The sequence below is a fragment of the Triticum aestivum genome, chromosome 5A, assembly GCF_018294505.1.
Source record: "Triticum aestivum cultivar Chinese Spring chromosome 5A, IWGSC CS RefSeq v2.1, whole genome shotgun sequence".
Lineage (NCBI taxonomy): Eukaryota > Viridiplantae > Streptophyta > Magnoliopsida > Poales > Poaceae > Triticum > Triticum aestivum.
Genome location: NC_057806.1, coordinates 551,294,507 through 551,321,322, shown reverse-complemented (window position 1 = coordinate 551,321,322; position 26,816 = coordinate 551,294,507). Strand labels below are relative to the sequence as shown.

The following is a 26,816-nucleotide window of genomic DNA, read 5'->3' as shown; positions in this document are numbered from 1 at the left end:
CGACAAGGCTTCGGTAGTGGTCTCTTTTCGGCGTGTTCAACAAGTTTAGTCTTTGTCTCGCCAAGCCGTCACAAAGTCGGAGCTGCCTAGGTGGCGACGATAACAGATGATTGGTGGTCTTTGAGGCGGGCGCCCCTATATCTCGCATTCAGCGAGACGGGTGGAACCTTCGTTGAAGGGTGGCATGAGTTGGCCCGGCCCATGCACATGGGAACAACAACCTCGATTTTTGTTATTTTTCATTTTTTGCTTTCCCTTTTTTACTTCTGTTTATAATTCCAAATATTCTAAATAAATATATTACAAAAACTACTGTACATAAAACATTTGAAAAATACTGACCAAGCATTTGAAAAATGTTGAATGTGTATAGAGAAAACGTTTATCGCATATACGAAAAATATATAAAAAAATAAAATGTTTATGAAACAATTTGATCATGTATTAAAAAATATTAATCAAGCATTTGAAAAAAAAAGTGAACAAGCGTTTCAAAATTGTTAATCAAGCAAGCATTTGGAAAATGTCAAAAGTGTACAGAAAAAATGTTGATAATGTATTAAAAAACGATGAAAAAAATGTGATCATGTATATAAAAATGTTAATCAATCATTTAGTTTTTTAAGAAGTATTTATAAAATGTTAATCAAGCATTTGAAAAATGTTAAATGTGTACAGAAAAATGTTGGTTAGGTATTAAAAAATGATGGAAAAATTTAATCATGTATATTTTTTTCTCAAGCATATGAATTTTTTTGGAACAAATTTATGAAAAATGTGAATCAAGCATATTAAATTTTTTAAATCTGTTTAGAAAAAATAGTGACCATGTGTGAAAAAAATGTTAATATTGCATTTACAAAATGTTAAATGTGCATAGGAAAAATGTTAACCATGTATCAGAAAATGTTATATTGTATTTGAAAAATGTTAATCAAGCATTTTTTAAATGTATATAGATAAAATATTGACCATGTATTAAAAATGTTAAATTTTGTGTTGGAAAAATGTTAAACGTGTATTAGAAAAATATTTTTGACATATACAAAAAATGTAGAATGAAAACTAAAAGAAACAAAGAAAAACAAAAAATGAAAAAAAGCAAAATAAACCAAAGAAAAAAGAAATAAACAATGAATAAAAACCACAGAAGGAAAAAAGAATATAAAAAAGAAAGAAAACCAAAGAAAAACAACGAAAAAAGGAAAAAACAATGAAAATGGAGAAAACCCGGTGAAAAACAATAAAAACAAAACGAAAAAATCCTGGAAAAACAGGGAAGAAACAATGGAAAACCCGGCTCATTTCGACTTAAGTAGTTCAGTGGCTAGCCGCGCTTGCATCAACCATGAGACCAAGGTTGGAATCAACCTGCGCGCTCCCTTTTCTCCTCTCTTTTTCCTTTATTAACTATGCGCTAATCGGCCGGTCCAATTACTGTAGACCCTTCAACGAAACGTCCTAGCAACTCGCTTAATGCGAGTATAGTCGCCGCACTTTGAGGATGCCTTGGTTGGCGCGAGCTCTGCATATTTCTCTTGTGTCTGGCGGTCTTCAAGTCGGACAACCTAATATTGGCAGTCGCTGTCTCTGTGTAGGAGTGATGACGATGGCACTTGATGACAACCTCGATTATGGGTTTCTTCTCTCTGACGTGTGTATCATCATGTTGATGGCCAGATAATAATAATTCAATACTGGTTTGTGGTTCTATGCTACTTGAAAAACACACATTAAAAAGGCAAGGGCTGGTATGCCCGGTGCAGTAGAAACATTCGATGCAGTAGAAAACACTGCGATAGAAACGCTACAGTAGTAGAAATGCACGAATGAATGAATGTTTATTCAAATCTTACAGAGCGAACATGCACACCTTAGCAAAACATGACAAAGTATAGCGCAAAGAACAATTCGGCACTGTATCACAGTATCAGTTCATAATATTTATTCCCTAAAAAACAAAAAAAAGTCCATAATATTTACTGTAACAACACATTAGATTTTTTCTTTTTGGAGGAACAACACAAGAGATTGAAGATGGCACATGTACGAAAGCTTGGCCAGGAGAAGAGGACAGAAACTTCGAAAGCAGAACGAACACATTCCGACGAGCTACAAACAACGGCGCAAATGTTACGAACTCTAAAGAGAAGTACTACTGGAGAGCCAAATTGAGGCCACCCTTGTTGGGCCAGGAGGGGAGGGGAGAGGATGTACAGCTTCAGTCCACCACAAGATCTATATGTACACCAGAGGCAGCGGACCAGCTCTACTCTGGACTCTGGAGGGGTCAATGCGCATTAGTTTCTACCACATACAACACTTGTATTGTATGCAAATAACTTGGCTAATTCCTCCAAGCTGGATAGCAACTCGGTTAATCCGAAAGGATCTCCTCCAGCTCGGAACCCTCCTGTCTGACCGAAGAATCATCGTCGGCCTCAGCTTCGGTATCAATTACCTCTTCTGTCGCAGTGGGGTCGTCTTCAGTGACCATCTCTTCTCCAGCGGCAGGATCTTCTTCAGTAATCATCTCTTCTTCTCCTGTCCCTGTGGGATCGTCTTCAGTGTCAGATCCATCCGCCTCTTCGTCGGTGTATACAGGATAGGCTGGTTCACCGATGGCCTTCCTTATTCCCGTGCGGTTAACAATTTCCTGATTACTACCAGGGCTCGATTTATTTTCGTCCGTCTTCTCGCATATACACGCAGCAGGGTAGGCATGGAATTCGCCTCTTCCTGGCTTCACTTCCATGGGATCTCCCATAAATCCTTTCTGGACTTTTCGCACCTGCGACGAGAATTTGTCCCATGACATATTTCCTCTGTTTGTAAATAAGTGGTAGAGCTGTTTGGCATTTGGCCGGATTGTTCTCCTGTGGCCAAAATATCTCCTGCGAGGAGCAGCATCACACGGTCAGAATTCAGAAATGTACTAAGATGAACGAAAAATACAAATGGCCAACAGAGATATACAACAGAAAGAACAGAAGCATCACCTCCGCTCAGCAAGTATTTTGGCCATGTTGCCATTATTATTAGTCACAAAAGCATCACTTCCATCACAGACAATGAAATCAATTGCGGCCATGCGGGATGAGTGTGCCAAGAATGGAGTCAACTCATCTTTGCTTGACAATGATTCTTTTGTATGGTAATTTGGGAAGAGCGCTTTGAGGGGTGCCAAAGTTTCTTCCCCTCCATATATCTCACCAGAAGCAGCATAGATATGGACATTGCTTCCATAGCCCAATGCCCTCAACAGTAGCCCTACCTCCTCCGGAGTTAGTGGGCACCTACCTTGCCTTCTTCCTTTCTCTGGGTTACTTGTCTGAAATTTAAGAACACAACAGGTTAGCAATAGGTAGCTTTAGCTCACTATCTAAGTAACTGAGACATGAAACTGTTCATACATGCAAGGTTTTCCATCGCTTGCGAATGGCACCTAGATCTCTTCTCTCCTTTTCTCCACCACCATAATAACACCCAGAAAAGGCAAGCATGTCACTTTCAAATCTGCCATAAAGGAGTGAACTTAGATAGATAAAATTATGACCAAAGGAAATGTGTAGATCAAGGACAGCTTCAACTAGCTGTACCTCAGATGAAGAGCAATAAAATATCTGCTCTTCTCTCGCATTCGCTGTATTAGCCTTTTACCCAACTCTTTTATTGGATCAGTAAATCTCAAAGCATGGTAATTTACTCTGCAGCGCAGTTTTTGTAGGTCAGTGTCCAACTTATTTGAGAGCCTATAGTCATATTTAGTCAGTCGAATAGCCTGCAACACGAGATACATAGTAAATAAGCTATGTTAGTGCGGATTTTTCATTTACTGAAATCTATCAAAATTAACCTGATCCAAAAAATGAGCTAAAAGAGAAATCAAACTACAGACAGGCATAGAAAGCAACACAATGTACCAAGAAGTTACAGAATGAATAGAATGCCAGCATAAATGGAAAACACCCCTACATAGGTAAATTCGGTAAAGGTTGTCTAAGTTACTAGAAAAAAAAAATCAACTGTCAGAGTATCAGGTAAAGTAACTGGCCAGTTAATCTAACGAATGTCCATAAATGCTTAACTTTTTTTTGAAAAGGAGGCTGAAACCCCCAACCTCTGCATCATTATGATGCACACGGCCATTTGTTATTATAGTCAACGCAAGGCAACGATGGCAAAAAAATCAACAAACAGAGTGCACAACATAGGCAACCACGGCCGAACCATTACAAGGCATGAAATTAACACCTATGACCAAAGTCAACTTCTTCCACAGCAACGTCTCCAAGAAGGAATAAACACCCTCATGTCCTCGTCGCCATGTCTGGCCGGAATGGCATGGACATGGATTTTCATCCTGATAGCTGAGAACAGCCAATGAAGGCCAGCGCAACAGCAAGGAGACACCGCCTTCAACAAGGTAACGAAGCAAGTTCGTCACTCCTGAGCCGATCAATAAAGGCCAGGACTAGAGTTTTCACCCCGAACCCTGAAGCGGTGCTCCATCATAATCTTGGTGCCGGATATTCCGATAGTTGCACAAGCCAATACTCCCCGCCAGGCCAGAAAGGCACTAGCAAATAAGTGGGACGTCTTTTAACGGAGTTTAATATGTTGACATGTTGTGGATGACAAGAAAATCAGGAGAATTTCGTATAGAACATATAAAGCAGAGTGATGAGGGCTCCTACTTCTTTCTAAAATGAGGGTTCCTAGTAAGCCAAAAGGCCAATAACTTACATGTTTCTTCAGAAGTGCAGGCAAGACACGCTTCAAGTAACATTGTGGAGTACACTTTCGGGGTATACGCATTTTATAAGGTCGCACAGCTTTACCTCCTTTTTGTGGAGGTTCTTTGATAATTTTGACATCCTTCGCAAGAAATGAAATGAACCAGTCGATATCAAAGATTTCGGAAAAATTGCTGCAGCAGATATTGCATTAATTATAGAACAAGTGCAATTGGTTCACCTTAAACAATCGAACAGTCATAGAAGACCATGAGTTCAAATTTGGGAGCGCTCACTAATTGCATACCTTGAATCTTTCCAGAAAGATGTTTGGTCCAATTTGGGAACAACAAGTGTAGCGTTTAAAATGCGCGCAGCAACTACAGCATCAACTATCTGAAAATAAGCAAATGCCATGACTTGACTGATACACATAGTCCAAAGGTACAAGACAGAAAAAAACACGCACACTTCAGAGTTGCAAGTAATGTACAAAGCATGAGTGCTGCAGTAAATTGTTATTCTGTGTAACTCAAGAATGAGGATGGAAACTATCAACTCTATAGCCATAAGGAAAAGAAATAAGGCTCAAGAAACAAAGGAAGCTGGTATCACATAGTATACTGGCAAATAGATCTGCTCTTCGTTTTTTTTTCTTTTGTTGAATGAATGAATGGAAATGGACAGGAGAGCCCATTGTTTCCAAAAAAAACTGCAAAATAAACAGCACATGCTTCTAATGTGTAGCTCTAGTCCGGTCCAAAAAAAAGTGTAGTTCTAGCCCAACAGAAACTTCTCAAATGTATTACGGCATTGTATCAGAAGAACGGTATTTTGATATTTTCTTGGACAAATAACACTCAGAAGGGCACAAAAACAAATTTAGATACTGCAAATATTTGAAGGAGACCCTGATGAAATATCTTAGACAATCAGTGAAGATGAGGTTAGTGCTTTTTAATCATATCCATTCACACGCATGAGAGCATATTCATACAAGGGAGGGAGGTCGGGACAGGTGCACCTCACCCCTGTTCTCTGCTGATTCAGACCTCCACTTGTAACAATAAGCAAATATCGATCTGGTTGCGTGGCAACACTGGAATCTGCAGGATTTAAAAAGGCTTTAGGAGGGAATTAGTAAAGTTAACGTAATACAAAGATGACACCTCAAAACTATTCCCAAAATGTAGCACTCTACAAGCACTGATACACACACAGAGATACATTCATCATCCACACCATGTACACAAGGGCTCACCGAGAAATTTTCCGCTAGAGTGACTGCATCCATAGAAGTTGCTAGCGAGCTCCGAACCCCACAGATCTCTCGCAGTCCATCGACTCGTCTACATTTGGGTAACACGACAACAACCAATTAATCAATCAGTTATATACTGAAGTTAAACACCGGCTGCTGCTTTCATCAATCAATCAATCAGTTATATCCAGTTTAAAACATATTAACACAAGAGAATTCGAAGAAGAGTGACCGAAGGAACCGGTGCATTCAAGACTAAACCCTCCACGGATCAAACCAGCTATGGTAGGAGGACTAGAACAGGTCACAATCATCAACCCATATTCCATATTAATCAAACAATCCATCCGATACATGAAGAACGATTAAATCCTCGCATTGCCGGAGGCGTCGCCGCCCGCCCTCTTAGCCCTGCGTTTTCGGCAGCCGAGCTGTTCGGATGCGCACTCGCGCACAGAGAGCAAAACAAGACATCGAATCGAACTGCGCGAAGGGTCGAGGGATTGGGGGGAAGAGCCGGAGCTGGCGTCCGTACCGGAGGGTGGCGGAGGGATCGGCGGGAGATGCCGGGGTGGCGGTCCGCGAGCGGCGGCGCGGAGATGGCGATGGAGAGGAGCGATACGGCGAGGAAAAGCAGGAGGAGCGCCGCCACCGCCGGCAGCAGGGCGCCGCGGCGCGGGTGGGCGCGGCGCCTCGGGTAGCCCATCTCCGGTCGGGGGCAAGGGGAGACGGGCGGCGGGCGACACGGGTGACGCGGCGGGGCGGTCGCCGGGGCGGCGGCGGCAACATAGATCAGGGGCTATGGCATCGGCGTCGGGGATTTGGGGCTCGCGGCATTTTTGTCCCTAGCGTAGTGCACCTTGCCGGAAATGGAGATTTCTATTTGAATATTGGCACGCTGTGTTTCTTGTAATAAAGCGCTTATTAAAGTGGCCTGGCCAATTTTTTTCCGAGGTAAACCATGTGTCACTTATTCATGAGCAGAACTTAGCCACAATCAAGAGGCAGTCTTTTTTTAAGCAACCATATACTCCCTCGGACCGTTCCTTTATATAAAGTGTATTTGTTTTCTCAAAAGTTAAATGAGTGCATGTTTGACCAAATTTTTTAAAAAATTATTAATATCCACAATATGAAATTTATATCATTTGATTGAGCATGAAAGGTAGTTTCATATTTTACCTATTAGGTATTGCAGATATTTCTATTTTGTTTTATAATCTTGGTCAAACTTTCAAATGGTTGACTTGCACGGAAACCAATGCATCTTATATTCTGGAACGGAGGGAGTAATTCATTAGACAATCTATTCACAGAGATTACACATATACCATACGAGACACAAATGCTTGTCAAGCAACTTTGCACAAAGAATTACACAAGAGGTAAAGCTACTGTTTCACCCTTGCAGAAACTCGTGCCTCGCCGAAACATAGTCCACAAACGTCCTCCGCCGCCACCATGACAACACCGGAAAAAGATGAGAACAGCTACCATACCAAGATCTAGGAGAGCACCACCGAATACAAATATGCTTTTTGAGCCGATGAAGCGGGTCGCCGCAAGCGACGAGACCAAGTCTTTGTGGCACATAGGCTGGGGATCTTCCCCGTGGTCACCAGATCTCGACACCGTCAACTTCAGCCGATGTAGTCGAAGAAAAGGAACGTCGTCGCCTGCCGTCATCCACGCACCCAACTGTAAGACAGTAAACACAACTACAACATCTGACACGACCGCGACCCGCGAGAGTGCCATCAGCCAACCACCAGACGACCGGGCCACCTGCCCCCGGACGCCACCGGTTGCAGCGACGACGAGATGGAGGAAGAGCGGAGGCAAATTATTCCGATGCGGCATTACCTCCTCCATGAAAGCAACACCTCAAGAAAGCACTAGGCCAAACCTAACTACAGACCTATGCCGAAGCACCAGGGTCCCCACCGCCTCCGGTCGCCGGAGCGACGGACAGATGAGGTAGGGACATGCGGTAGCGGCTTGGAGGTCGGTGCGGTTGAGAGCAGATGGATCGCCCCGAACCGTAGGGCTGGGAGCGAGCGAAAACCATCTCGTGGAAGTTCATCAAGAGGCAGTCAGAACACAAACGGGACAACACTTTGCAAGAAGAAGAAACCCACAATTTTTTTTAAAGAAACGTTTGGGATCCTAAAAGCAAAATAACCAGCTGTCGCCGCCATAGGCCGCCATCGCAAAAGCTTTGTCGGACGGAAGGAAGACGTCAACTTGCCCCGGATAGAATCAGTGCCATAATAGACAAGCGCGTTGTGAGTCGATGAAGCAAACCACCGTGCGGCCTAAGACCTTGTGGCTCGTCGACCGGGATCATCCCCACACCCTTCTATCCACGACTTCACTGCACTCATCCAACAATATTGGAGAGAAGACCCGAAGCCACTATCCCACCCCGCCTTTCTCGTGTTGAACCGGCCGTCTTCCAGATTAGGTCGCCGCTTTCATTCTCGATGGTGATAACACCGACGACCCCGCTGCATCCGGAACGAGGCCTCCAATCCCCACCACAGCGTCGGAGCAAACACCATTGCGACGAAGAGATCAAAGCACATAGGGCCTCCACCGAGTTGCTATCGCCACTGCACCAACTAGGCTTGACCACCAGACCAACCAGATCCACTTCCGATGACAAAGAGGAGCACGTCAGGGAGGAATCCAGAGAAAATTCATTCACTGTTGTCACAACCACCACTAGATAGACGCCATGGCCGATTGAAAACCTAAGCACGCTGGCCCTAAACTACTGCTAAACAAGTCACGCACGAGATCTGGCAACTCCCCTCTCGCCGACGACCGAAGGTCGTCAGGGTAGGAGAGCCGCCGAAGACGGCGGGGAAACTGGGAGTGACTAGAGCCGACAATTTCGCTTTGTTCTCTCCGCGGGAAGGGAAAGACGAAGCATGGTTCCTACGTCTTGAGGGAAGAGAAACATGGCCTGGCCTTGTGAGCAGTGGCAAATCCAGGATTGGAGCAAGACCAGGGCCCAATTTTTTTTGTCGCGAGAGAAAAACTTAACGTCCATCGAACTATAGCTACCTCAAATAGGGCTCAATTACGCCACAAATTTAGAATTTATAAATTCAATGCTTAAAGATACAACAAAAAAGATAACAAAAACTACGAATAGTACGTGAAGTAAAAAGAGTACCAAATCAATGGCTTGCTTCATTAGTGTCTTTATGATGCCATGATCCACCACATTTACAGTTTGCCTTTGATTTTTGAAAGCCACATATTGTTGTCTAGCTTTATTGTGAGCACTATCATGTTTACCAACATGTGTATCAATAATATTAAGTCCATCCTTCCAATTTTTAAACCCTACTGTTGTGAATGCCTCAACACCATAGTTTTCTACAATGGGTTGCTTAAAAAGAAAGCAATAGAAACAAAAGGCCGCCTCCTTAGCAACACTATATTCCAACCAATCAAAATGCTTCTTGAACCATTTAGTTTGAAAGGATCTCTTTTTCAAAGAATTTCCTCTAGTTTCTTTTTTAAATTTATGACCACTTGGTTGGCATTGACCCATATCTACAAACATCCTTCTAGCGACATCTATAATGTCCGGACCTAAGCTTTCAATAGGTTTCCTAAGATCAGGATCAGGTTGAATATCACCTTCTTCCCTCAGTTGACCACGAGAAGAATCGGGAATAACAAAAACGTTGCTTTCTCGAGCTGGGATTGAAGGCGGTGGTCCCATTTCTGTAGTTGTTTCATTTTCTGGAGTTGCTTCAGTCCTCTCGGCCCCTTGATTCCATACTAAAACTCCGGGTGTAGACACTTCTATTGCGGACACGGATGAAAAATATCTCTTCATCTTTTATTTCTACAAAATGAAATGAAATTGATATTAACAATAGCAAATCCAAACATTACATCAGTCTAGCAGATCAAAAAATGTTCAAAAAACAACAAGTTGTAGTCTTAGTGTGCCCAGCCACTTACCAATCCTGGGTAGCAGAGACCAGTCATGCGTGTGGTGGAGAGCAGGAGCTAGCAGATCGGGCGAGACGACGAGCTGGGCTGCGCGAGCGGCGGAGCAGGGCAGCAGGCGAGCAGGGGAGGACCGGACGGCGGGACAGGCGACGGCGCGAGCAACGGAGCAGGCCAGGCGGATGAGCGGCGGAGGGCACGACGGAGTCACCAGCGGCCGTCATGAACAGCGGAGGCCGGAGGGCACGGGCGAGCGGCGGGAGAGCACGGGCGAGCAAGGGATGGGGAGTCGGGGCGTGTGGGTCTGCGCGTCGGGGGCGAGCTGGGCTGCGTCGTGCGCCCTGCACGAGTGTGAAGATTGATAGCCCGGGCCCTGGCTGTGCTTTGGGCTAAGCCCCGGCCCCATTTAGAAAACATGGCTAGGTAATAACTAAAAAAATCCATGCCCGGGGCCTGGCCCTGGGGGCCTGGGGCCCAGATCCGCTCCTCCTTGTGAGTGGAAATGCAATGGTGATTTACTATAAACAAAAGAACTGCCACCATGGATTCTTCTTAAATAGTACCACAAAAAGAAAATGCACCACATGCAATAATCATTTATATGCAACGACTTTCATTAATTCAGCTTCGAGCTGATACGTTGATAAAAAAGACACCGCCTTAATCAAATCGTTGTCCAATCATGATGTTGGCGTCTCTCGACTGATAATGACGGGTGGTCAAAATGTCGACATGTTGAGGTGATGAGGGCATGAGGTGCAAGAAAAAAAAAAGAAAAATGATGAAAGAAAGCCATGACATAAAAGGGAGTATTGTGGTCTTGAAGAGATGGGTGGTCGAGGCCGGGGAAGGAATAAACTGAGGAGGTGGGTATCGAAACACAAAAAAGAGTGAGAGAAAACAAGTTGCTCGTGCGCCTTGTTCTCCAAATGTTATCGAGTGCTTTTATATATGTATGGATGCATTTAAGGAAAAAAAATCAATGTCTTTATATCAAATTATAGGCTATTACTTGAAATCACTCGTGTCTTAATATTCGTGCCATGATTAGATTATATGATCAAGATTATGCTAGGTAGCATTCTATATCAATTTTTTTTGTCATTTACCTACTTGAGGACGAGCAGTAATTAAGTTTGGGGATGCCGAGTCTCCGTCGCATCTATAATTTTTGATTGTTTCATGCAAAATATTCTACAACTTTCATATACGTTTGGCAACATTTTATATTATTTTTGGGACTAACATATTGATCCAGTGGCCAGTGCTAGTTCTTGTTTGTTGCATGTTTTTTGTTTCGCAGAATATTCATATCAAATGAAGTTCAAACACGATAAAAATTTATGGAGATTTATTTTGAAATATATACGATTTTTGAGAAAAAGAATCAACGTGAGACAATACTCGAGGGACCCACAAGCCCAAGGGGCGCGCCCCCAACCCAGGGCGTGCCTGGAAGACTTGTGGCACCCCTATAAGGCAGTTGGTTCCCTTCTTCGGCCGCAAGAAAGCTAATATCCAAATAAAAAACGTATTAAAATTTCAGCCCAATCAGAGTTACGGATCTCCAGAAATTTAAGAAAAAATTTCAGCCAAAAAATAGGAACGAGAGAGAGGGAGAGAGAGAGAGAGAGAGGAAAGAGAGAGAGATCTAATCTTGGAGGGCCTCCTGCCCTTCGAGAGCCATGAAGACCATGGACCAGAGGGGAAACTCTCCTCCCATCTAGTAAAAATATCCAACAGGTTGCTTTTGTGTAAACATAGCTGAAAGTATTAACGAGATTATTTTGGTTTTAATACCAAAGGTAAAAAAATCTAACTCAACTAACATAGTTTCGACCTATTTCTTTGTGTAATGTTCTGTGTAAGATTGCTTCCAAAGTCATATCCAACATGTTGAAATTAGTACTCCCAGACATTATCTTAAACAAATAGTCTACTTTCGTCCCAGGTAAACTTATTAGTTATTACCGACAATACAATTGCAGCCTATGAGTGTCTTCATTTTATGAAATGGACTACAACGGTGAGTAATATGTATTATGCTCTGAAGCTGGACATGATGAAAGCATTTGACAGAGTTGAGTGGGATTACTTAAAAGCAAAAAATGTTGAAGCTAGGTTTTCTGAGAAGTGGGTGGATATTGTGATGGGCATGGTGAGTTCGGCAAAATTTTCAGTGCTCTTCAATGGTAAGAACTACCGAGTTTAAACCACCGCCTGGGATTCGACAAGGAGACCCCATCTCTCCATTCCCTTTCTTGATAGCAGCAGAGGTCATTTATTTCCTCCAAAAATCAACAGACGAGTCACCCAATCTAAATGGTCTCACAATCGCTATTACGGTGCCACCAATCAACCATTTACTATTCGCAAATGACAGCACACTGTCCTTTGAGGGAAGTGCTAGTGGAGCAAATGAGGTAAACCAGGTGTTGAGTTACTATTGCATGGCATCTGGCCAACGTATTAACCATGATAAGTCACTTACTTTCTTTAGCAAAGGGTGTCCAGACAATGTGAAGCGGGAAGTGAAGGCCTTATTGCAAGTGCCAAATGGAACCCTTGGTGCTAAATATTTGGGAATGCCCACTCAAGTGGGGTCCTCCAAAAACAGTGCCTTCAAGTATCTAAAGGACTATCTGTGGAGTAAGGTGTAAGGATGGAAAGAACAAATGATGTCATTAGCAGGGAAAGAAGTTCTGGTGAAGGTTGTGGCACAAGCAGTCCTGGTTTATTCTATGTCTTGTTTCAAATTGCTGAGAGGTTTGTGTGAACACTTAAATATGTTGATAAGAAAATTTTGGTGGGTGATACGTCTCCAACGTATCTACTTTTCCAAACACTTTTGCCCTTGTTTTGGACTTTAACTTGCATGATTTAAATGGAACTAACCCGGACTAACGCTGTTTTCAGCAGAATTGTCCATGGTGTTATTTTTGTGCAGAAATAAAAGTTCTCAGAATGACCTGAAAATCCCCGGAGACACGTTTTTGAATTAATAAAAAATACTGACGAAAGAATCAGCATCAGGGGGCCCACACCCTGTCCACGAGGGTGCAGGGAGCCCCCCTGGGGCGCGCCCCCTGCCTCTCGGCCCCCCTGGGACTCCACCGACCTCAACCCCAACTCCATATATTCACTTTCGGGGAGAAAAAATGAGAGAGAAGGATTCATCGCGTTTTACGATACGGAGCCACCGCCAAGCCCTAATCTTCCTCGGGAGGGCTGATCTGGAGTCCGTTCGGGGCTCCGGAGAGGGGAATCCGTCGCCATTGTCATCATCAACCTTCCTCCATCACCAATTTCATGATGCTCTCCGCCGTGCGTGAGTAATCCCATCGTAGTCTTGCTGGACGGTGATGGTTGGATGAGATTTACCATGTAATCGAGTTAGTTTTGTTAGGTTTTGATCCCTAGTATCCATTATGTTCTAAGATTGATGTTGCTATGACTTTGCTATGCTTAATGCTTGTCACTAGGGCCTGAGTGCCATGATTTCAGATCTAAACCTATTATGTTTTCATGAATATATGTGAGCTCTTGATCCTATCTTGCAATTCAATAGTCACCTACTATGTGCTATGATCCGGCAACCCCGAAGTGACAATAATTGGGACTACTCCCGGCGATGACCGTAGTTTGAGGAGTTCATGTATTCACTAAGTGTTAATGCTTTGGTCTAGTACTCTATTAAAAGGAGGCCTTAATATCCCTTAGTTTCCAATAGGACCCCGCTGCCACGGGAGGGTAGGACAAAAGATGTCATGCAAGTTCTTTTCCATAAGCACGTATGACTATATTCGAAATACATGCCTACATTACATTGATGAATTGTAGCTAGTTATGTGTCACCCTATGTTATAACTGTTGCATGAGGAACCGCATCCGACATAATTATCCGTCATTGATCCATTTCCTAGGAGCTTTTCACATATTGATCTTTGCTTAGTTACTTTTCCGTTGCCACTTTTACGATTGCTACAAAACTGCTACTGTTACTTTTGCCACCGTTACCGTTATTTCCATACTACTTTGCTACTAAATACTTTGTTGCAGATATAAATTCTTTCAGGTGTGGTTGAATTGATAACTCAACTGCTAATACTTGAGAATATTCTTTGGCTCCCCTTGTGTCGAATCAATAAATTTGGGTTGAATACTTTACCTTGGAAAACTGTTACGATCCCCTATACTTGTGGGTTATCAAGACTATTTTCTGGCGCTGTTGCCGGGGAGCATAGCTCTATTCTTTGAGTCACTTGAGATTGATATCTGTTGATCACTATGAGGAACTTGAAAGATGAAAGAACCAAGATTTTTCCCTCAACTATGAGGGGAGGTAAGGAACTGCCATCTAGCTCTGCACTTGATTCACCTTCTATTATGAGTAAATTTGCAACACCTACACCTGTTATTGATTCTGATATGTCGCATGTTATTGATGATGCCACTTCTGCTATGCATGATGCTTATGATGAAACTACTCCTATGCTTGATAATACTGTGCCATTAGGTGAATTTCTTGATGAACAACTTGCTAGGGTTAGAGAGAATAAAATTATTGAAACAGATAATATTGATGAAAGTGATGATGAAGATTCTCCCCTAGATATGAATTGCCTGATGTGCCTGAGGGTTATTTTATGGATGAAGAAACTGCTAGAGATCTTTTTGCTTGCAAGGATAGATATGATCTTAAGAAATTGTTAGCTAAGCTAGAAGAAAAGTCTTTGAATGCTAGAATGAAATATGACCCTGCTTTTGCTACTTCACCTATCTGTATTTTTGATAAGGATTATGATTTCTTTGTCAATCCTGAGTTAATTACTTTGGCTGAATCTGATCCTTTTTATGGCTATGAATCTGAAACTGTTGTGGCACATCTTACTAAATTGAATGATATAGCCACCCTATTCACTCATGAGGAAAAAAATTCGTTACTACTATATCCTTAAGTTATTTCCGTTCTCATTAAAGGGTGATGCTAAAACATGGTTTAATTCTCTTGCTCCTAGTTGTGTGCGTAGTCCCCAGGATATGATTTATTACTTCTCTGCTAAATATTTCCCCGCTCATAAGAAACAATCTGCCTTAAGGGAAATATATAATTTTGTGCAAATTGAAGACGAGAGTCTCCCACAAGCTTGGGGGAGGCTTCTTCGATTACTTAATGCTTTGCCTGATCATCCTCTCAAGAAAAATGAAATACTTGATATCTTTTATAATGGACTAACCGATGCTTCCAGAGACCACCTGGATAGTTGTGCTGGTTGTGTTCTCAGGAAAAGAACCGTTGAGCAAGCTGAATTGCTATTGAATAATATATTGAGTAATGATAATGATTGGACACTTCCTGAATCAACTCCTAGGCCAACTCCGAAGAAAAGGGGTATTCTATTTCTCAGTCCTGAAGATATGCAAGAGGCAAAGAAATCTATGAAAGAAAAGGGTATTAAAGCTGAAGATGTTAAGAATTTACCACCTATTGAAGAAATGCATGGTCTTAATAACCCGACACAGGTAGTAAAGGTAAATTCTCTCTATAGATTTGATGAAGGCGATATTCCTCATAATAAGTCTGCTAGCCAATGCTTGGATGAGTTTGATAATTTTATTGTTAAACAAGAAAACTTCAATGCTTATGTTGGTAGACAATCGAAACGTAATGCTTGTATGATTGAACGCTTGAGTGATTATATGTCTAGAGTTAAAGGTGACCTTAAACTTATTAGTAAACATGCTTCTATGGTTACTACCCAGGTAGAACAAGTGCTTAAAGCACCAGATGATTTGCTTAATGAATTAAATAATAAGAAAAATGATAATGTTGTTAGAGTTATGACTAGAGGGGGTAAAATGACTCAGGAACCTTTGTATCCTGAGGGCCACCCTAAGAGAGTTGAGCAAGATTCTCAGAGAACTAATGTTGATGCAACTAGTCCTTCCAAGAAGAAGAAAAGGAAAAATGATAAGACTTTGCATGCTTCTAGTGAACCTGTTGTTGACACACCTGAGAATCCCAATGATATTTATATTTCTGATGCTGAAACACAATCTGGTAATGAACATGAACCTAGTGATAATGTTAATGATGATGTTCATGTTGATGCTCAACCTAGCAATAACAATGATGTAGAGATTGAACCTGCTGTTGATCCTGATAACCCATAATCAAGGAATCAACGTTATGATAAGAGAGACTTCGTTGCTAGGAAGCACAGTAAGAAAGAGAACCATGGGTACAGAAACCCATGCCTTTTCCTCCTAAACCATCCAAGAAAAAGGATGATGAGGATTTTGAGCGCTTTGCTGAAATGATTAGACCTATCTTTTAGCATATGCGTTTGACTGATATGCTTAAAATGAATCCTTATGCTAAGTATATGAAAGATATTGTTACAAATAAAAAAAAGATACCGAAAGCTGAAATTTCCACCATGCTTGCCAATTATACTTTTAAAGGTGTAATACCTAAGAAACTAGGAGATCCATGAGTACCAACTATACCATGCTCCATTAAAAGAAACCATGTTAAACCTGCTTTATGTGATCTTGGAGCGGTGTTAGTGTTATGCCTCTCTCTTTATATTGTAGACTTGATTTGAATAAGTTGATACCTACTGAAATATCTTTGCAAATGGCTGATAAATCAACTGCTATACCTGTCGGTATCTGTGAGGATGTGCCTGTTGTGGTTGCAAATGTTACTATTTTAACGGACTTTGTTATTCTTGATATTCTCGAGGACGATAGTATGTCGATTATCCTTGGTAGACCCTTTTTGAATACCGCAGGGGCTTTTATTGATTGCAACAAAGGCAATGTCACTTTTCATGCTAATGGTAATGAGCATACGGTACACTTTCTGAGGAAACAACCTCAAGTCCACAGTATCAATTTTATTGGAAAAATTTCAATGATTACTATTGGAGGTTTTGAATTCCCTCTTCCTACTGTCAAGAAGAAATATGATATTCTTATTGTTGGGGACATGCATATCCCCGTTGAGGTAACCTAGTGTTATTCGAAAATTCTCTTGTTTCATGCGATTCGGAAAGAGTTTATTAACAAGACTTGATCAACCTTAATAGTGGATTCCTTTTGATGAGCATGAGATGGACGAAGTTAGAAAGAACAACTCTCTGTACCCTCCTTTTACTTTCTGTTATTTAGATTAAATAAAGAAAATAGTATTTTCTGTCTATTTTTTGAATTATCCTTGCAATAAAAATACCCCGAAAATAAAAGTTCTCCAAATGTTCTGAAAATGAAATATGTTTTTTTGTAGAATATTTAAGAATTTCTGGCACTGAGAACACACAAGGGGGTCCCACCATTTGGCCACGAGGGCACAGGGCGCGCCCCCTGCCTCGTGGGCCCCACGTGGACCCCCTCCACTTATTCCAGCACCCACTCACTTCATCTTTCTCCAGAAAAAAAATCCTCCCATAGCTCAAACCCGTGTTCTAGCTCATCTTGCTGTCATTTTCGATCTCTTTGTTCAAAGCTCCATTCACAAAACTGTTTGGGGAGATTATTCTTCGGTATGTGACTTCTCCAATGGTCCAATTAGTTTTTGTTCTAGTGCTTTATTTATTTCAATTTTTTGCTGCTAAGGTGACCCTATTCTTGAGCTTGCATGTCAAATTTGTATGGTCCAAAGTAGTTTTAATGCATGATATAGCCTCTAGGCATTTGTGGGAGTAGTTGCTATCAATCTTGTTGAGTTTGGTTCACTTATATTTTGAGTCACTAAAATTTTAGAAATTTTTCAGAGAAAGAAAAATGCATAGGAATATGTACCAAGGTGGTTTCTCAAGGAAGCAAGGACCAAGGCCCGCGATACGTGAGCCGGACGATGAACCACCGAGGTGTGACACCCCAAAATTTTGACCTTGTTTTAATAAATTAAAATTTTGCCAGGAAATTAAAACTTTTATTTTCTGGGCTCCCTTTTGATTTTTTGAAACATTTCCTTCCTTATTATCATGGAGTTGTTCCCTAAAGTGAAAACCTTTCAAATATGTTATTGGACTTGTTTAACCTCTCAAGAAAAAATCTTCTTTTATTAGTAGAACTAATTACATAATTAATTTGCTTGATCTTTATTTTCATGAAAAATGGTTTCCCATGATTTTATGGTCCTATTTGAACTACAGCCAATTGATAAATTCATTCAATATTCCAACAAAAATTTGGATATGTCATGTGATGTTTTTAAATCACTTTTATGCAAAAATATATTTTATTCATGAAATATTTTGAGCTCTACACCCAATTTTCTTCTCTGGTCCAGAGTGCAATTTTGCACTACAACCCATTTAAATATTTCCTTCTAGCCTCCACCAAAATTATGGGATGTCAGTGGTAGCATGCAATTCAACTTCATGCAAAAACCTAATGTTGTTCTTTGAAAATTTGGAGTGAATCAACCTCTTTTCCATTCTGGTCCAGCCTTGTGATTTCTACTGCAACCCTATTTATTTTTGCTCCAGTGACCTTGTGCTTTCTCCTACTTGTAGTCAACCCTACCAAACCCCTAAGTCCAGGAGCATGCACCCATTGGATCATTTTTGGTTCATGAAGTGATGTCATTTGTCTCCTGTCCATAATTGTAGTTTTGCAAAACTTGCACTAACAAGTTTGTGCTTTTCACAAACTAACCTCACCACCCTCTTATTCATCTAAAGAGACCCCACTCTGGAAGTTTTGGCCACTCCAAGTAATGCCTAGGTGCCTTTGGCATTTTGTCAAACACCTTGAGTGCATGAACAGCTTTGACATGACTTTTGTCATTGCACTGTGACCTTGCACCTCTCGGAAAACTAACCTGTCCACTAAGCCTCTAGATGACTTTAACCTAGGTCTGTTAAACCCCAACCTCACCCGAGACCTCTAGCCTGCCCTGGCATTTTGTCGAGCACGTTCCGTGCGTGCTCTGGGCGTGAGCAGAGCACGCGTTTTGCACGTGCCGCGCCCGAGCCGCCGCGTCGCGCCCCTGGTTTTGCCCACACTGCAGAACCACGCCACGCACTCCCCCTACTCACCGCAACACGCCAAGCAGCCCCTCGCCACGTCTCTGGCAAGCCAGGAGCTAGCCGCCATTGCCGCCCGACAGCCTCTGCACTGGTCGGCGCCGCCCGAGCCTCTCCCGCTCGCCACCTGCCCCCTGGAGCAGCGCGAGCTCATCCACAAGCGTGTCCCCTAGCACACGTCGCCGCCACGTCGCCCTAGCTACAGAATGGAGGTCGCCGGTGACCTTATCCACGGCCGCCGCGGAACCGCCTTGACTCGCCTATAAAAGGAAGCCCCGAGCTCGTCCCCGTACGCAGGCAGTTTCAAGCCATCTCCCTAGGACCCCCCTTGGCCAGCAATCGAACCGGGAAGGCCGTCTTCCCCGACTCCGGCCAGTTCGGCCACCGCCGCCTCCCGGCTCCGTTCTTCACAACCAGGGCCTCCCCTCTCCACTCACTGCACCAACAACATCCTGCAGCACCCACGAGTCCATCCCCCTGCTCGATTTTGGTCAGGGACCGCCGGAGCCAAAAGTCCAATCTGCCCAACGGCCACCGTCCGCTGCGGAGCTCGCCGCCGGCAGCTCCGTCCACCCCAGAGACCAAAGCGACCACCGGAGCGACCGCCTCGACCCCCTGAGCCCGCGGGTGACCTCGGTTTCTCGGATGGTGCCGCCGTTCACCGGCGAGCGTCGCCGGAGTTCCGCCTCCGCTCGGGGCAGAGAAAGAGGAGGGAGAGGACTGGTCAAACCTGACCAGTGGGCCCGCTGGACCCACTGTCAGTGACCCACGCGCCGTCCACGCTGGAGTAAGTGGAAGCGTAAATCCAAAATACGCCTTCGACGTGGTCAGTAATCGAAACGTTTTTCTTTTTCTGTTTAATTTTTAAAAACAGATTTCGACCACAACTTTGACTGCCTGTAACTTTTTAATTATAACTCCAAATGAGTTGATTCTTTTTCCTACCTTCCTCAAATTTTGTCTAGTTTATTTTAAGATTTATTTCAGAAAAATCCAGACAACTTTTTGGTACTGTTTTTGAAACTACATATTGATTCAAAAATATTTTGAATAGGATTTTTGGAGAGAGGAGAAAGCTTTCAAAAGTTTTGGAGTACACCCTGCCTTTCCACACCATGAAGGCAAGCATCCTGAACCCCGGCATAATATTTTTGGTGTGTTAGTTGACACGGTTATAACACCACCTTACTTCGGAAAAACTCATTATTTTATGTGGCGATACGATCATTTGCATGAAGGCATATTAGTGATTTCCTTGCTGTTGGAAATGAATATACTTGTGATGGTAATCATCCTCATGTGCCTTGCATGCATGCCGGAAAGGAATCCGGGAAAGCCTCTGCCTTGGGTAGGCGTGAGCGGTCTCCGTCGGGACGGTTATGTCCGGTATGGCATGGTAAGGTATATTGAGTGGTGATTTTGTTGGTTGAAATATATTTGTTATACATGTCATGCAGGGAATTTATAAACCTCCTGAGTCGACCGTAGATCGAGTCTTGTTCCAGTAACCCCCATACTTGTTTTGTACTACCACTTGTCCCTGCCGCAGGTAGGGTACGGTTTAGTAAGTCATCAACCCCTTTCAAGCATACACCATACAGAGAGGCCATGGTGGAAGATACCGGTTGTAGCCGGTAGGCAGGCCACCTGGTCCGGGGGCATGGGTGTTTCCGGTTGGGACCGAGAGGGGAGGCCACCCCTTAGAGCGCGCGATATAAATTTGATCCCATGCTACACGAGGTTGTAGCCTCCCCACTTAGAGTTTTGCTTAACAAGTGTCGTGGGTGATTCCAGACACCGGTGAGTTAAGCTGGTGTGTGTAAGTTAGGTGTGTTTTCAATTAAAAGACCGTAGACGGAATTAGTCCCGATGGACTAAAGGAATACGTTACTCGTGGGTAAAGAGTACACCCTCTGCAGAGATTAAACCTATTCGAATAGCCGTGTCCATGGTTAAGGATTTCAGTCTGGGATGGGTCAAGGGTTGGTCTTAGTGTCGGTCTTCGGAGGAGAAATTGTTAAACTAGAACTTGGAATGTGACTTCTGACTTGTGAAGATTTTGATTATTATTATTATGGACTAACCCATTATATCATTGAGTATCCCTGGGACGGTTCTACCTCCTGAATATTCATTGTGATTATTTATTTTATAAGCCCTTTATGTGGTGTCGCTGAGACGCCTGACTGTGGCATTGCTTGTTATTTATTTATTTATTTTATAAGCCCTTTATGTGGTGTCGCTGAGATGCCCGACTGTGGCATTGCTTGTTATTTATTTACTTTATAAGCCCTTTATGTGGTGTCGCACAGACGCCCGACTGCGGCATTTTATTCCCACTCCATTATTGCTTATTCATGTTGCATATAAATAACCTGCTTGCATGCATAAAAGATGTTTTATTTATGAGTGACGATGTGATCATAGAATATTTCAGTGCATAATTATCAATTATATTATCCCAGTGTTCATAATGTTTGCGAGTACATTCAAAGTACTCACTGGCTTGTCCCTGGCTATTGTCTTGGCCAGATTTCTGCATGGAGAGGAGCGTTGCGGTGACAGCCCCAGAAACTAAGCAACGGTGATAACAGCCTCGCGAAGATAGGAGTTGACCTGGTCAGCTGTTCCTGTGGGAAATGGAGTCCCATAGACACTGATGACTCACAAATCGCTTCCGCCATCGACCACTAGAAACCAATTGTTGTACTCACAGGCCCGAATGGTCTTGTACTACATGTTTTGTATTTTTTCTCGGAACTTCTGTATCAAGTTGGTGTCTCATTAGCTAACAGTAATCCTGGGGCTGGTGAGCACAACGGCCATTTTCTAGAAATTTATACCCGGAAAACCGGTCGTGACAAACTTGGTATCAGAGCCAGGCTGACCATTGGCTGACCCTATCTTAGCCAGGTCGAAAAACCTTGGTTAACCAACCCACCAGACCTTAACCAAACCCCAGCCAAGCTTCTCATGCAAGATAGCCACATAGTGACCCCGACACTTTTGGCAGTCGGTGCCCAACCTACCAACCTAGCCGTCGATCACGCGCCAGTGACCGGCCCCTAAATAGTCTTTTTTCGCAAGCGTGCGAAGGAAGACTCCGTCCCCTTTTCCTATAAAAAAGGGCACGCTAGCCCCAACCCAGCACATCACAGCCGCTACCCCAAATCGAGCCATAATGCCTGGCCCCGTCGTGCACAATGAGAGCACAGCAACCAACCTTGGAGGCTTTGTGACCATACTCGCAAACCTCACCCGTCGCGCCTATGCGCTAGAAGAGCCCCCGGAATATGTTGTGTACCAAGGGCCCATGAGCGGTGAGAGCCGTCAATTCTGGGCCACTGTACACATCTACGGTAGGGGTCTAGAGCCCGAGCGCCCCTACAGGTTCACCGGAAGGACAACTTCCTTTGATCCACAAGCCATTCAACTAGCTGCTCGAGAGGCTATAGTTCAACTCTGGCACTTGTCGCCCAGAGTTAACTGTCGCTCGTTCCGCTACTACCCCAGACGTGAAGGGTATGGTAGACCACCCCAAGTTGCCAACGGAGATCACGAGACGGATCCTGCATTGTTGCACCTAGTGCGCTATGTAGGTGCACTAGAGGAACTATTCGATCAAATCACCATTGATCTGATCGCAGCTCATGGAGAGCTGGTTCGTCGAGCCCTGGCGAGAGAAGAGAATGAGCCCGACGCCGACAACCCAGTCATACTGTTCGGACACCTGATCGAGTCCCCGAGGTCTGCCCCAGCCGTCGGCCAAGGTGCTTTGATGACCTCAGAAGTGCTTCGTCGCCTCTTGGGAGCGCACTCCAACGGGGTTGTGGCCAACAATCCCCGAGATGGTCATCATCGCTACCCCGAGCCTGCAGCCGCTCAACCCCCTCCAGCTAATCCCGACAGTGAGACCCGAGGAGAAGCCTCGACATCAACAAGGCACGCCCGCTTGGATATAAACGAGGTAGACTAAGTCACTCGAGTAGTGTCGAGTCCCAGTGTATCCTCACTTTGTAATCGCGTGACCTTGTAAATAAACGCCGCCTGTCGTTGTGCCTCTGTAGCCTTACATGGATATGCCAGCATGCAGTATAAATTTCTATCCTAGGCACAGATACCCAAAATCACCCCGTCGACCCCCCACAGTGATACGTCACTTTAGTGAGATGTATGTATCCGTGGCTTGACCCCGACCCTTGGAGCAGAGCTGGCAATTTCATTACCTTTCACCACGATAAAACGACCCAGCTCCAGGGCTATAAAAAGGCCACCGCGTGACCTTGCCAAGCACCCCTCATCTTGTGCACCATCCTCACAACCATTTCTTGCCATGCCGAGCCCTAGTATTTATCTGAGAACCCCAGATGCAACCCCGGGTAGTTTGTCAAGATATTGTGGGATTTTACCTGCAGTACCATGGGCGCTACCCAGACACCCCAGTACGAGCTGTTCAAATCGAGAATCACCCAGTCCACCTCGAGATATTGGGCAGCAGTACACATCCCTCCCGTAAACTCAAACCAAGATCCAACGGAGGTCTCCTTCGTGGGGAAATCTATGCCAACCCCACATATGGCCATAGAAGCTGTTGCATACGAAGCGCTTGCTCGCCTTCGATTCGCGGTACCCTATGCCTGCGAACGAGGGTATTATTACTTTCCGAGCCGTGCAGCACCCGGAGAAGTAACATCTTTTCCCGGTGGACGAATTGAGAGAGACCCAGTACTGGCCAACTTTGTCCAGTACGTCATCGCTCAAGAGCGTTTAACCCAACGCGTGATGGGTTATCTCCAGAGCCTCGCGGATTTAAATCCTCAGATCGCCATTGGCAGATCACTAAGGCCCGACCAAGAGAGACACATACATCGACTGGTCAATCCACTTTCCCCGATAGAAGAAGAGTGCGTCCTAGTACCAGAGACGTTTTCTTGGGACCCCGTCAAGTTACCGTTTCCATTTTAGACGTCGCTGCTGTGTTCATTATTGCAACATTTATTTATGTGTGTGACTTATGCGTGATACCCTGAGTTTGTACGACGAGTCAATTATTTGGCTTCTACTAATGTGTGTAGTTTTTGTTGTGGTTTATGCTCCTTTAAATTAACCGATTTCCCTCGCGAAAAATTCTGGAGTAAGATTTCTTTTCCCGGAGCTGCTGCATCGTATGTCTTCTCACGGCATGGGATTTTTTTTTCACGCAGCACCACGGCAGCAGACTCACAACCACAATCACTCGAACACACACACTGCAACTGTGTTGCATCTAACTGAGCACTTCCCGACAACAGTTAGCACCCGACACACCCCACCTACTCCTCGTGATCACCGCCACCACAGAGAGCCAACACACGAGCGACAGCAGCACGACGATCATCGAGGATCATCGCGCACAGGAGCACAGAGAGCCCCAACAGTGTCGCCAGCCCTCCGCATACCAGGATCGCGAACCAATCTGGCATCACCTCCGCCATTAGAGCCTTGTCTCGAGCTTCTAGAAACAGAAATGGGGGAAGAAGGAGGAGGAGAAACAAGGCCAGGTGTGAGGAAGAAGAGAAGAGCGCCTCGACCGTTTTATAGCTCGAGCTCGGTGTACGGTGGGCAAAGTCCACCAACACCGCTCATCGCCCGATCGCCGGTGTTCGTAGATGAATCTGCGAGCAGTGCCGACAGCATGCTGGCCCACGAGGTGAGTGCACGCTGCCCCGGCAGCTAGCACGCCGCGCACTACCGCGGTACGGCCTAGATGCCCTACGCGCTAAACGTCGCCGGTGGAGAAAGCGTGGGAAAGCGCGCGGGAGAGAGGAAGAAGAGAGAACCGGAGGAAGAAGAAGAGACTGACAGTGGACCCTGGGTCCACCTGTCATCCAGAGGGAGCACTGTGCTCTCAGGTACGACCAGCGTATTTTGAGATTTAGAATTTATTCTAAATTTACTGCGTCCGACGTAGAAATCGCTCGTTTTTTCCCAAAGCCGTGGAGTTTTCAACGCAGTGCCAGTGTCCCACACTGTATTTTGCACCACTTATTGCCCTCTCACTGTAGCCGCTTTTACCGCTTAAGAAATTGTTTCAATTCGGTATAATTTTAAAAAAAAAACAATCCTTAGCAAATCTCAAGGACGAGATTTTTCTTAAGGGGGGTAGTGTTGTGACACCCAAAAATTTTGACCTTGTTTTAATAAATTAAAATTTTGCCAGGAAATTAAAACTTTTATTTTCTGGGCTCCCTTTTGATTTTTTGAAACATTTCCTTCCTTATTATCATGGAGTTGTTCCCTAAAGTAAAAACCTTTCAAATATGTTATTGGACTTGTTTAACCTCTCAAGAAAAACTCTTCTTTTATTAGTAGAACCAATTACATAATTAATTTGCTTGATCTTTATTTTCTTGAAAAATGGTTTTGCATGATTTTATGGTCCTATTTGAACTACAGCCAATTGATAAATTCATTCAGTATTCCAACAAAAATTTGGAGATGTCATGTGATGTTTTTAAATCACTTTTATGCAAAATTATCTTTTATTCATGAAATATTTTGAGCTCTACACCCAATTGTCTTCTCTGGTCCAGAGTGCAATTTTGCACTACAACCCATTTAAATATTTCCTTCTAGCCTCCACCAAAATTATGGGTTGTCAGTGGTAGCATGCAATTCAACTTCATGCAAAAACCTAATGTTGTTCTTTGAAAATTTGGAGTGAATCAACCTCTTTTCCATTCTGGTCCAGCCTTGTGATTTCTACTGCAACCCTATTTATTTTTGCTCTAGTGACCTTGTGCTTTCTCCTACTTGTAGTCAACCCTACCAAACCCCTAAGTCCAGGAGCATGCACCCATTGGATCATTTTTGGTTCATGAAGTGATGTCATTTGTCTCCTGTCCAGAATTGTAGTTTTGCAAAACTTGCACTAACAAGTTTGTGCTTTTCACAAACTAACCTCACCACCCTCTTATTCATCTAAAGAGACCCCACTCTAGAAGTTTTGGCCACTCCAAGTAATGCCTAGGTGCCTTTGGCATTTTGTCAAACACCTTGAGTGCATGAACAGCTTTGACATGACTTTTGTCATTGCACTGTGACCTTGCACCTCTGGGAAAACTAACCTGTCCACTAAGCATCTAGATGACTTTAACCTAGGTCTGTTAAACCCCAACCTCACCCGAGACCTCTAGCATGCCCTGACATTTTGTCGAGCACGTTCCGTGCGTGCTCTGGGCGCGAGCAGAGCACGCGTTTTGCACGTGCCGTGCCCGAGCCGCCGCGTCGCGCCCCTGGTTTTGCCCACACTGCAAAACCACGCCACGCACTCCCCCTACTCACCGCAACACGCCAAGCAGCCCCTCGCCACGTCTCCGGCAAGCCAGGAGCTAGCCGCCACTGCCGCCCGATAGCCTCTACACTGGTCGGCGCCGCCCGAGCCTCTCCCGCTCGCCACCTGCCCCCTGGAGCAGCGCGAGCTCATCCGCAAGCGTGTCCCCTAGCACACATCACCGCCACGTCGCCCTAGCTACAAAATGGCGGTCGCCGGCGACCTTATCCACGGCCGTCGCGGAACCGCCTTGGCTCGCCTATAAAAGGAAGCCCCGAGCTCGTCCCCGCATGCAGGCAGTCTCAAGCCATCTCCCTAGGACCCCCCTTGGCCAGCAATCGAACCGGGAAGGCCGTCTTCCCCGACTCCGGCCAGTTCGGCCATCGCCGCCTCCCGGCTCCGTTCTTCACAACCAGGGCCTCCCCCTCTCCACTCACTGCACCAACAACATCCTGCAGCACCCACGAGTCCATCCCCCTGCTCGATTTTGGTCAAGG

The 26,816-nt window shown here is 44.3% G+C and overlaps 1 protein-coding gene across 1 annotated transcript; it reads right to left on the bottom strand.

Moving 5' to 3' along the window:
* Window positions 1–1,922: 1,922 nt before the first annotated feature.
* LOC123104713 (O-fucosyltransferase 16) lies at window positions 1,923–6,877 on the bottom strand. The gene is made up of 9 exons (XM_044526584.1): window positions 6,533–6,877; window positions 5,998–6,085; window positions 5,766–5,842; window positions 5,044–5,132; window positions 4,747–4,930; window positions 3,600–3,781; window positions 3,414–3,516; window positions 3,000–3,331; window positions 1,923–2,894 (listed from the first exon to the last, which is right to left on the bottom strand). Exons 1-9 carry the CDS (start codon window positions 6,701–6,703, stop codon window positions 2,378–2,380), a joined length of 1,743 nt encoding a protein of 580 aa, XP_044382519.1. The 5' UTR covers window positions 6,704–6,877; the 3' UTR covers window positions 1,923–2,377.
* Window positions 6,878–26,816: the final 19,939 nt, after the last annotated feature.

What these genes read in the sequence shown, in the direction of transcription:
- LOC123104713 (XM_044526584.1), bottom strand. Translation starts at nt 6,703, where the DNA reads ATGGGCTACCCGAGGCGCCGCGCCCACCCGCGCCGCGGCGCCCTGCTG. An exon ending in TGAATCAGCAGAGAACAGGG is followed by an intron (nt 5,133 to 5,765) that starts GTGAGGTGCACC and finishes GCTTATTTTCAG; the next exon opens with ATAGTTGATGCTGTAGTTGC. An exon ending in TCTTTCTGGAAAGATTCAAG is followed by an intron (nt 4,931 to 5,043) that starts GTATGCAATTAG and finishes TATCTGCTGCAG; the next exon opens with CAATTTTTCCGAAATCTTTG.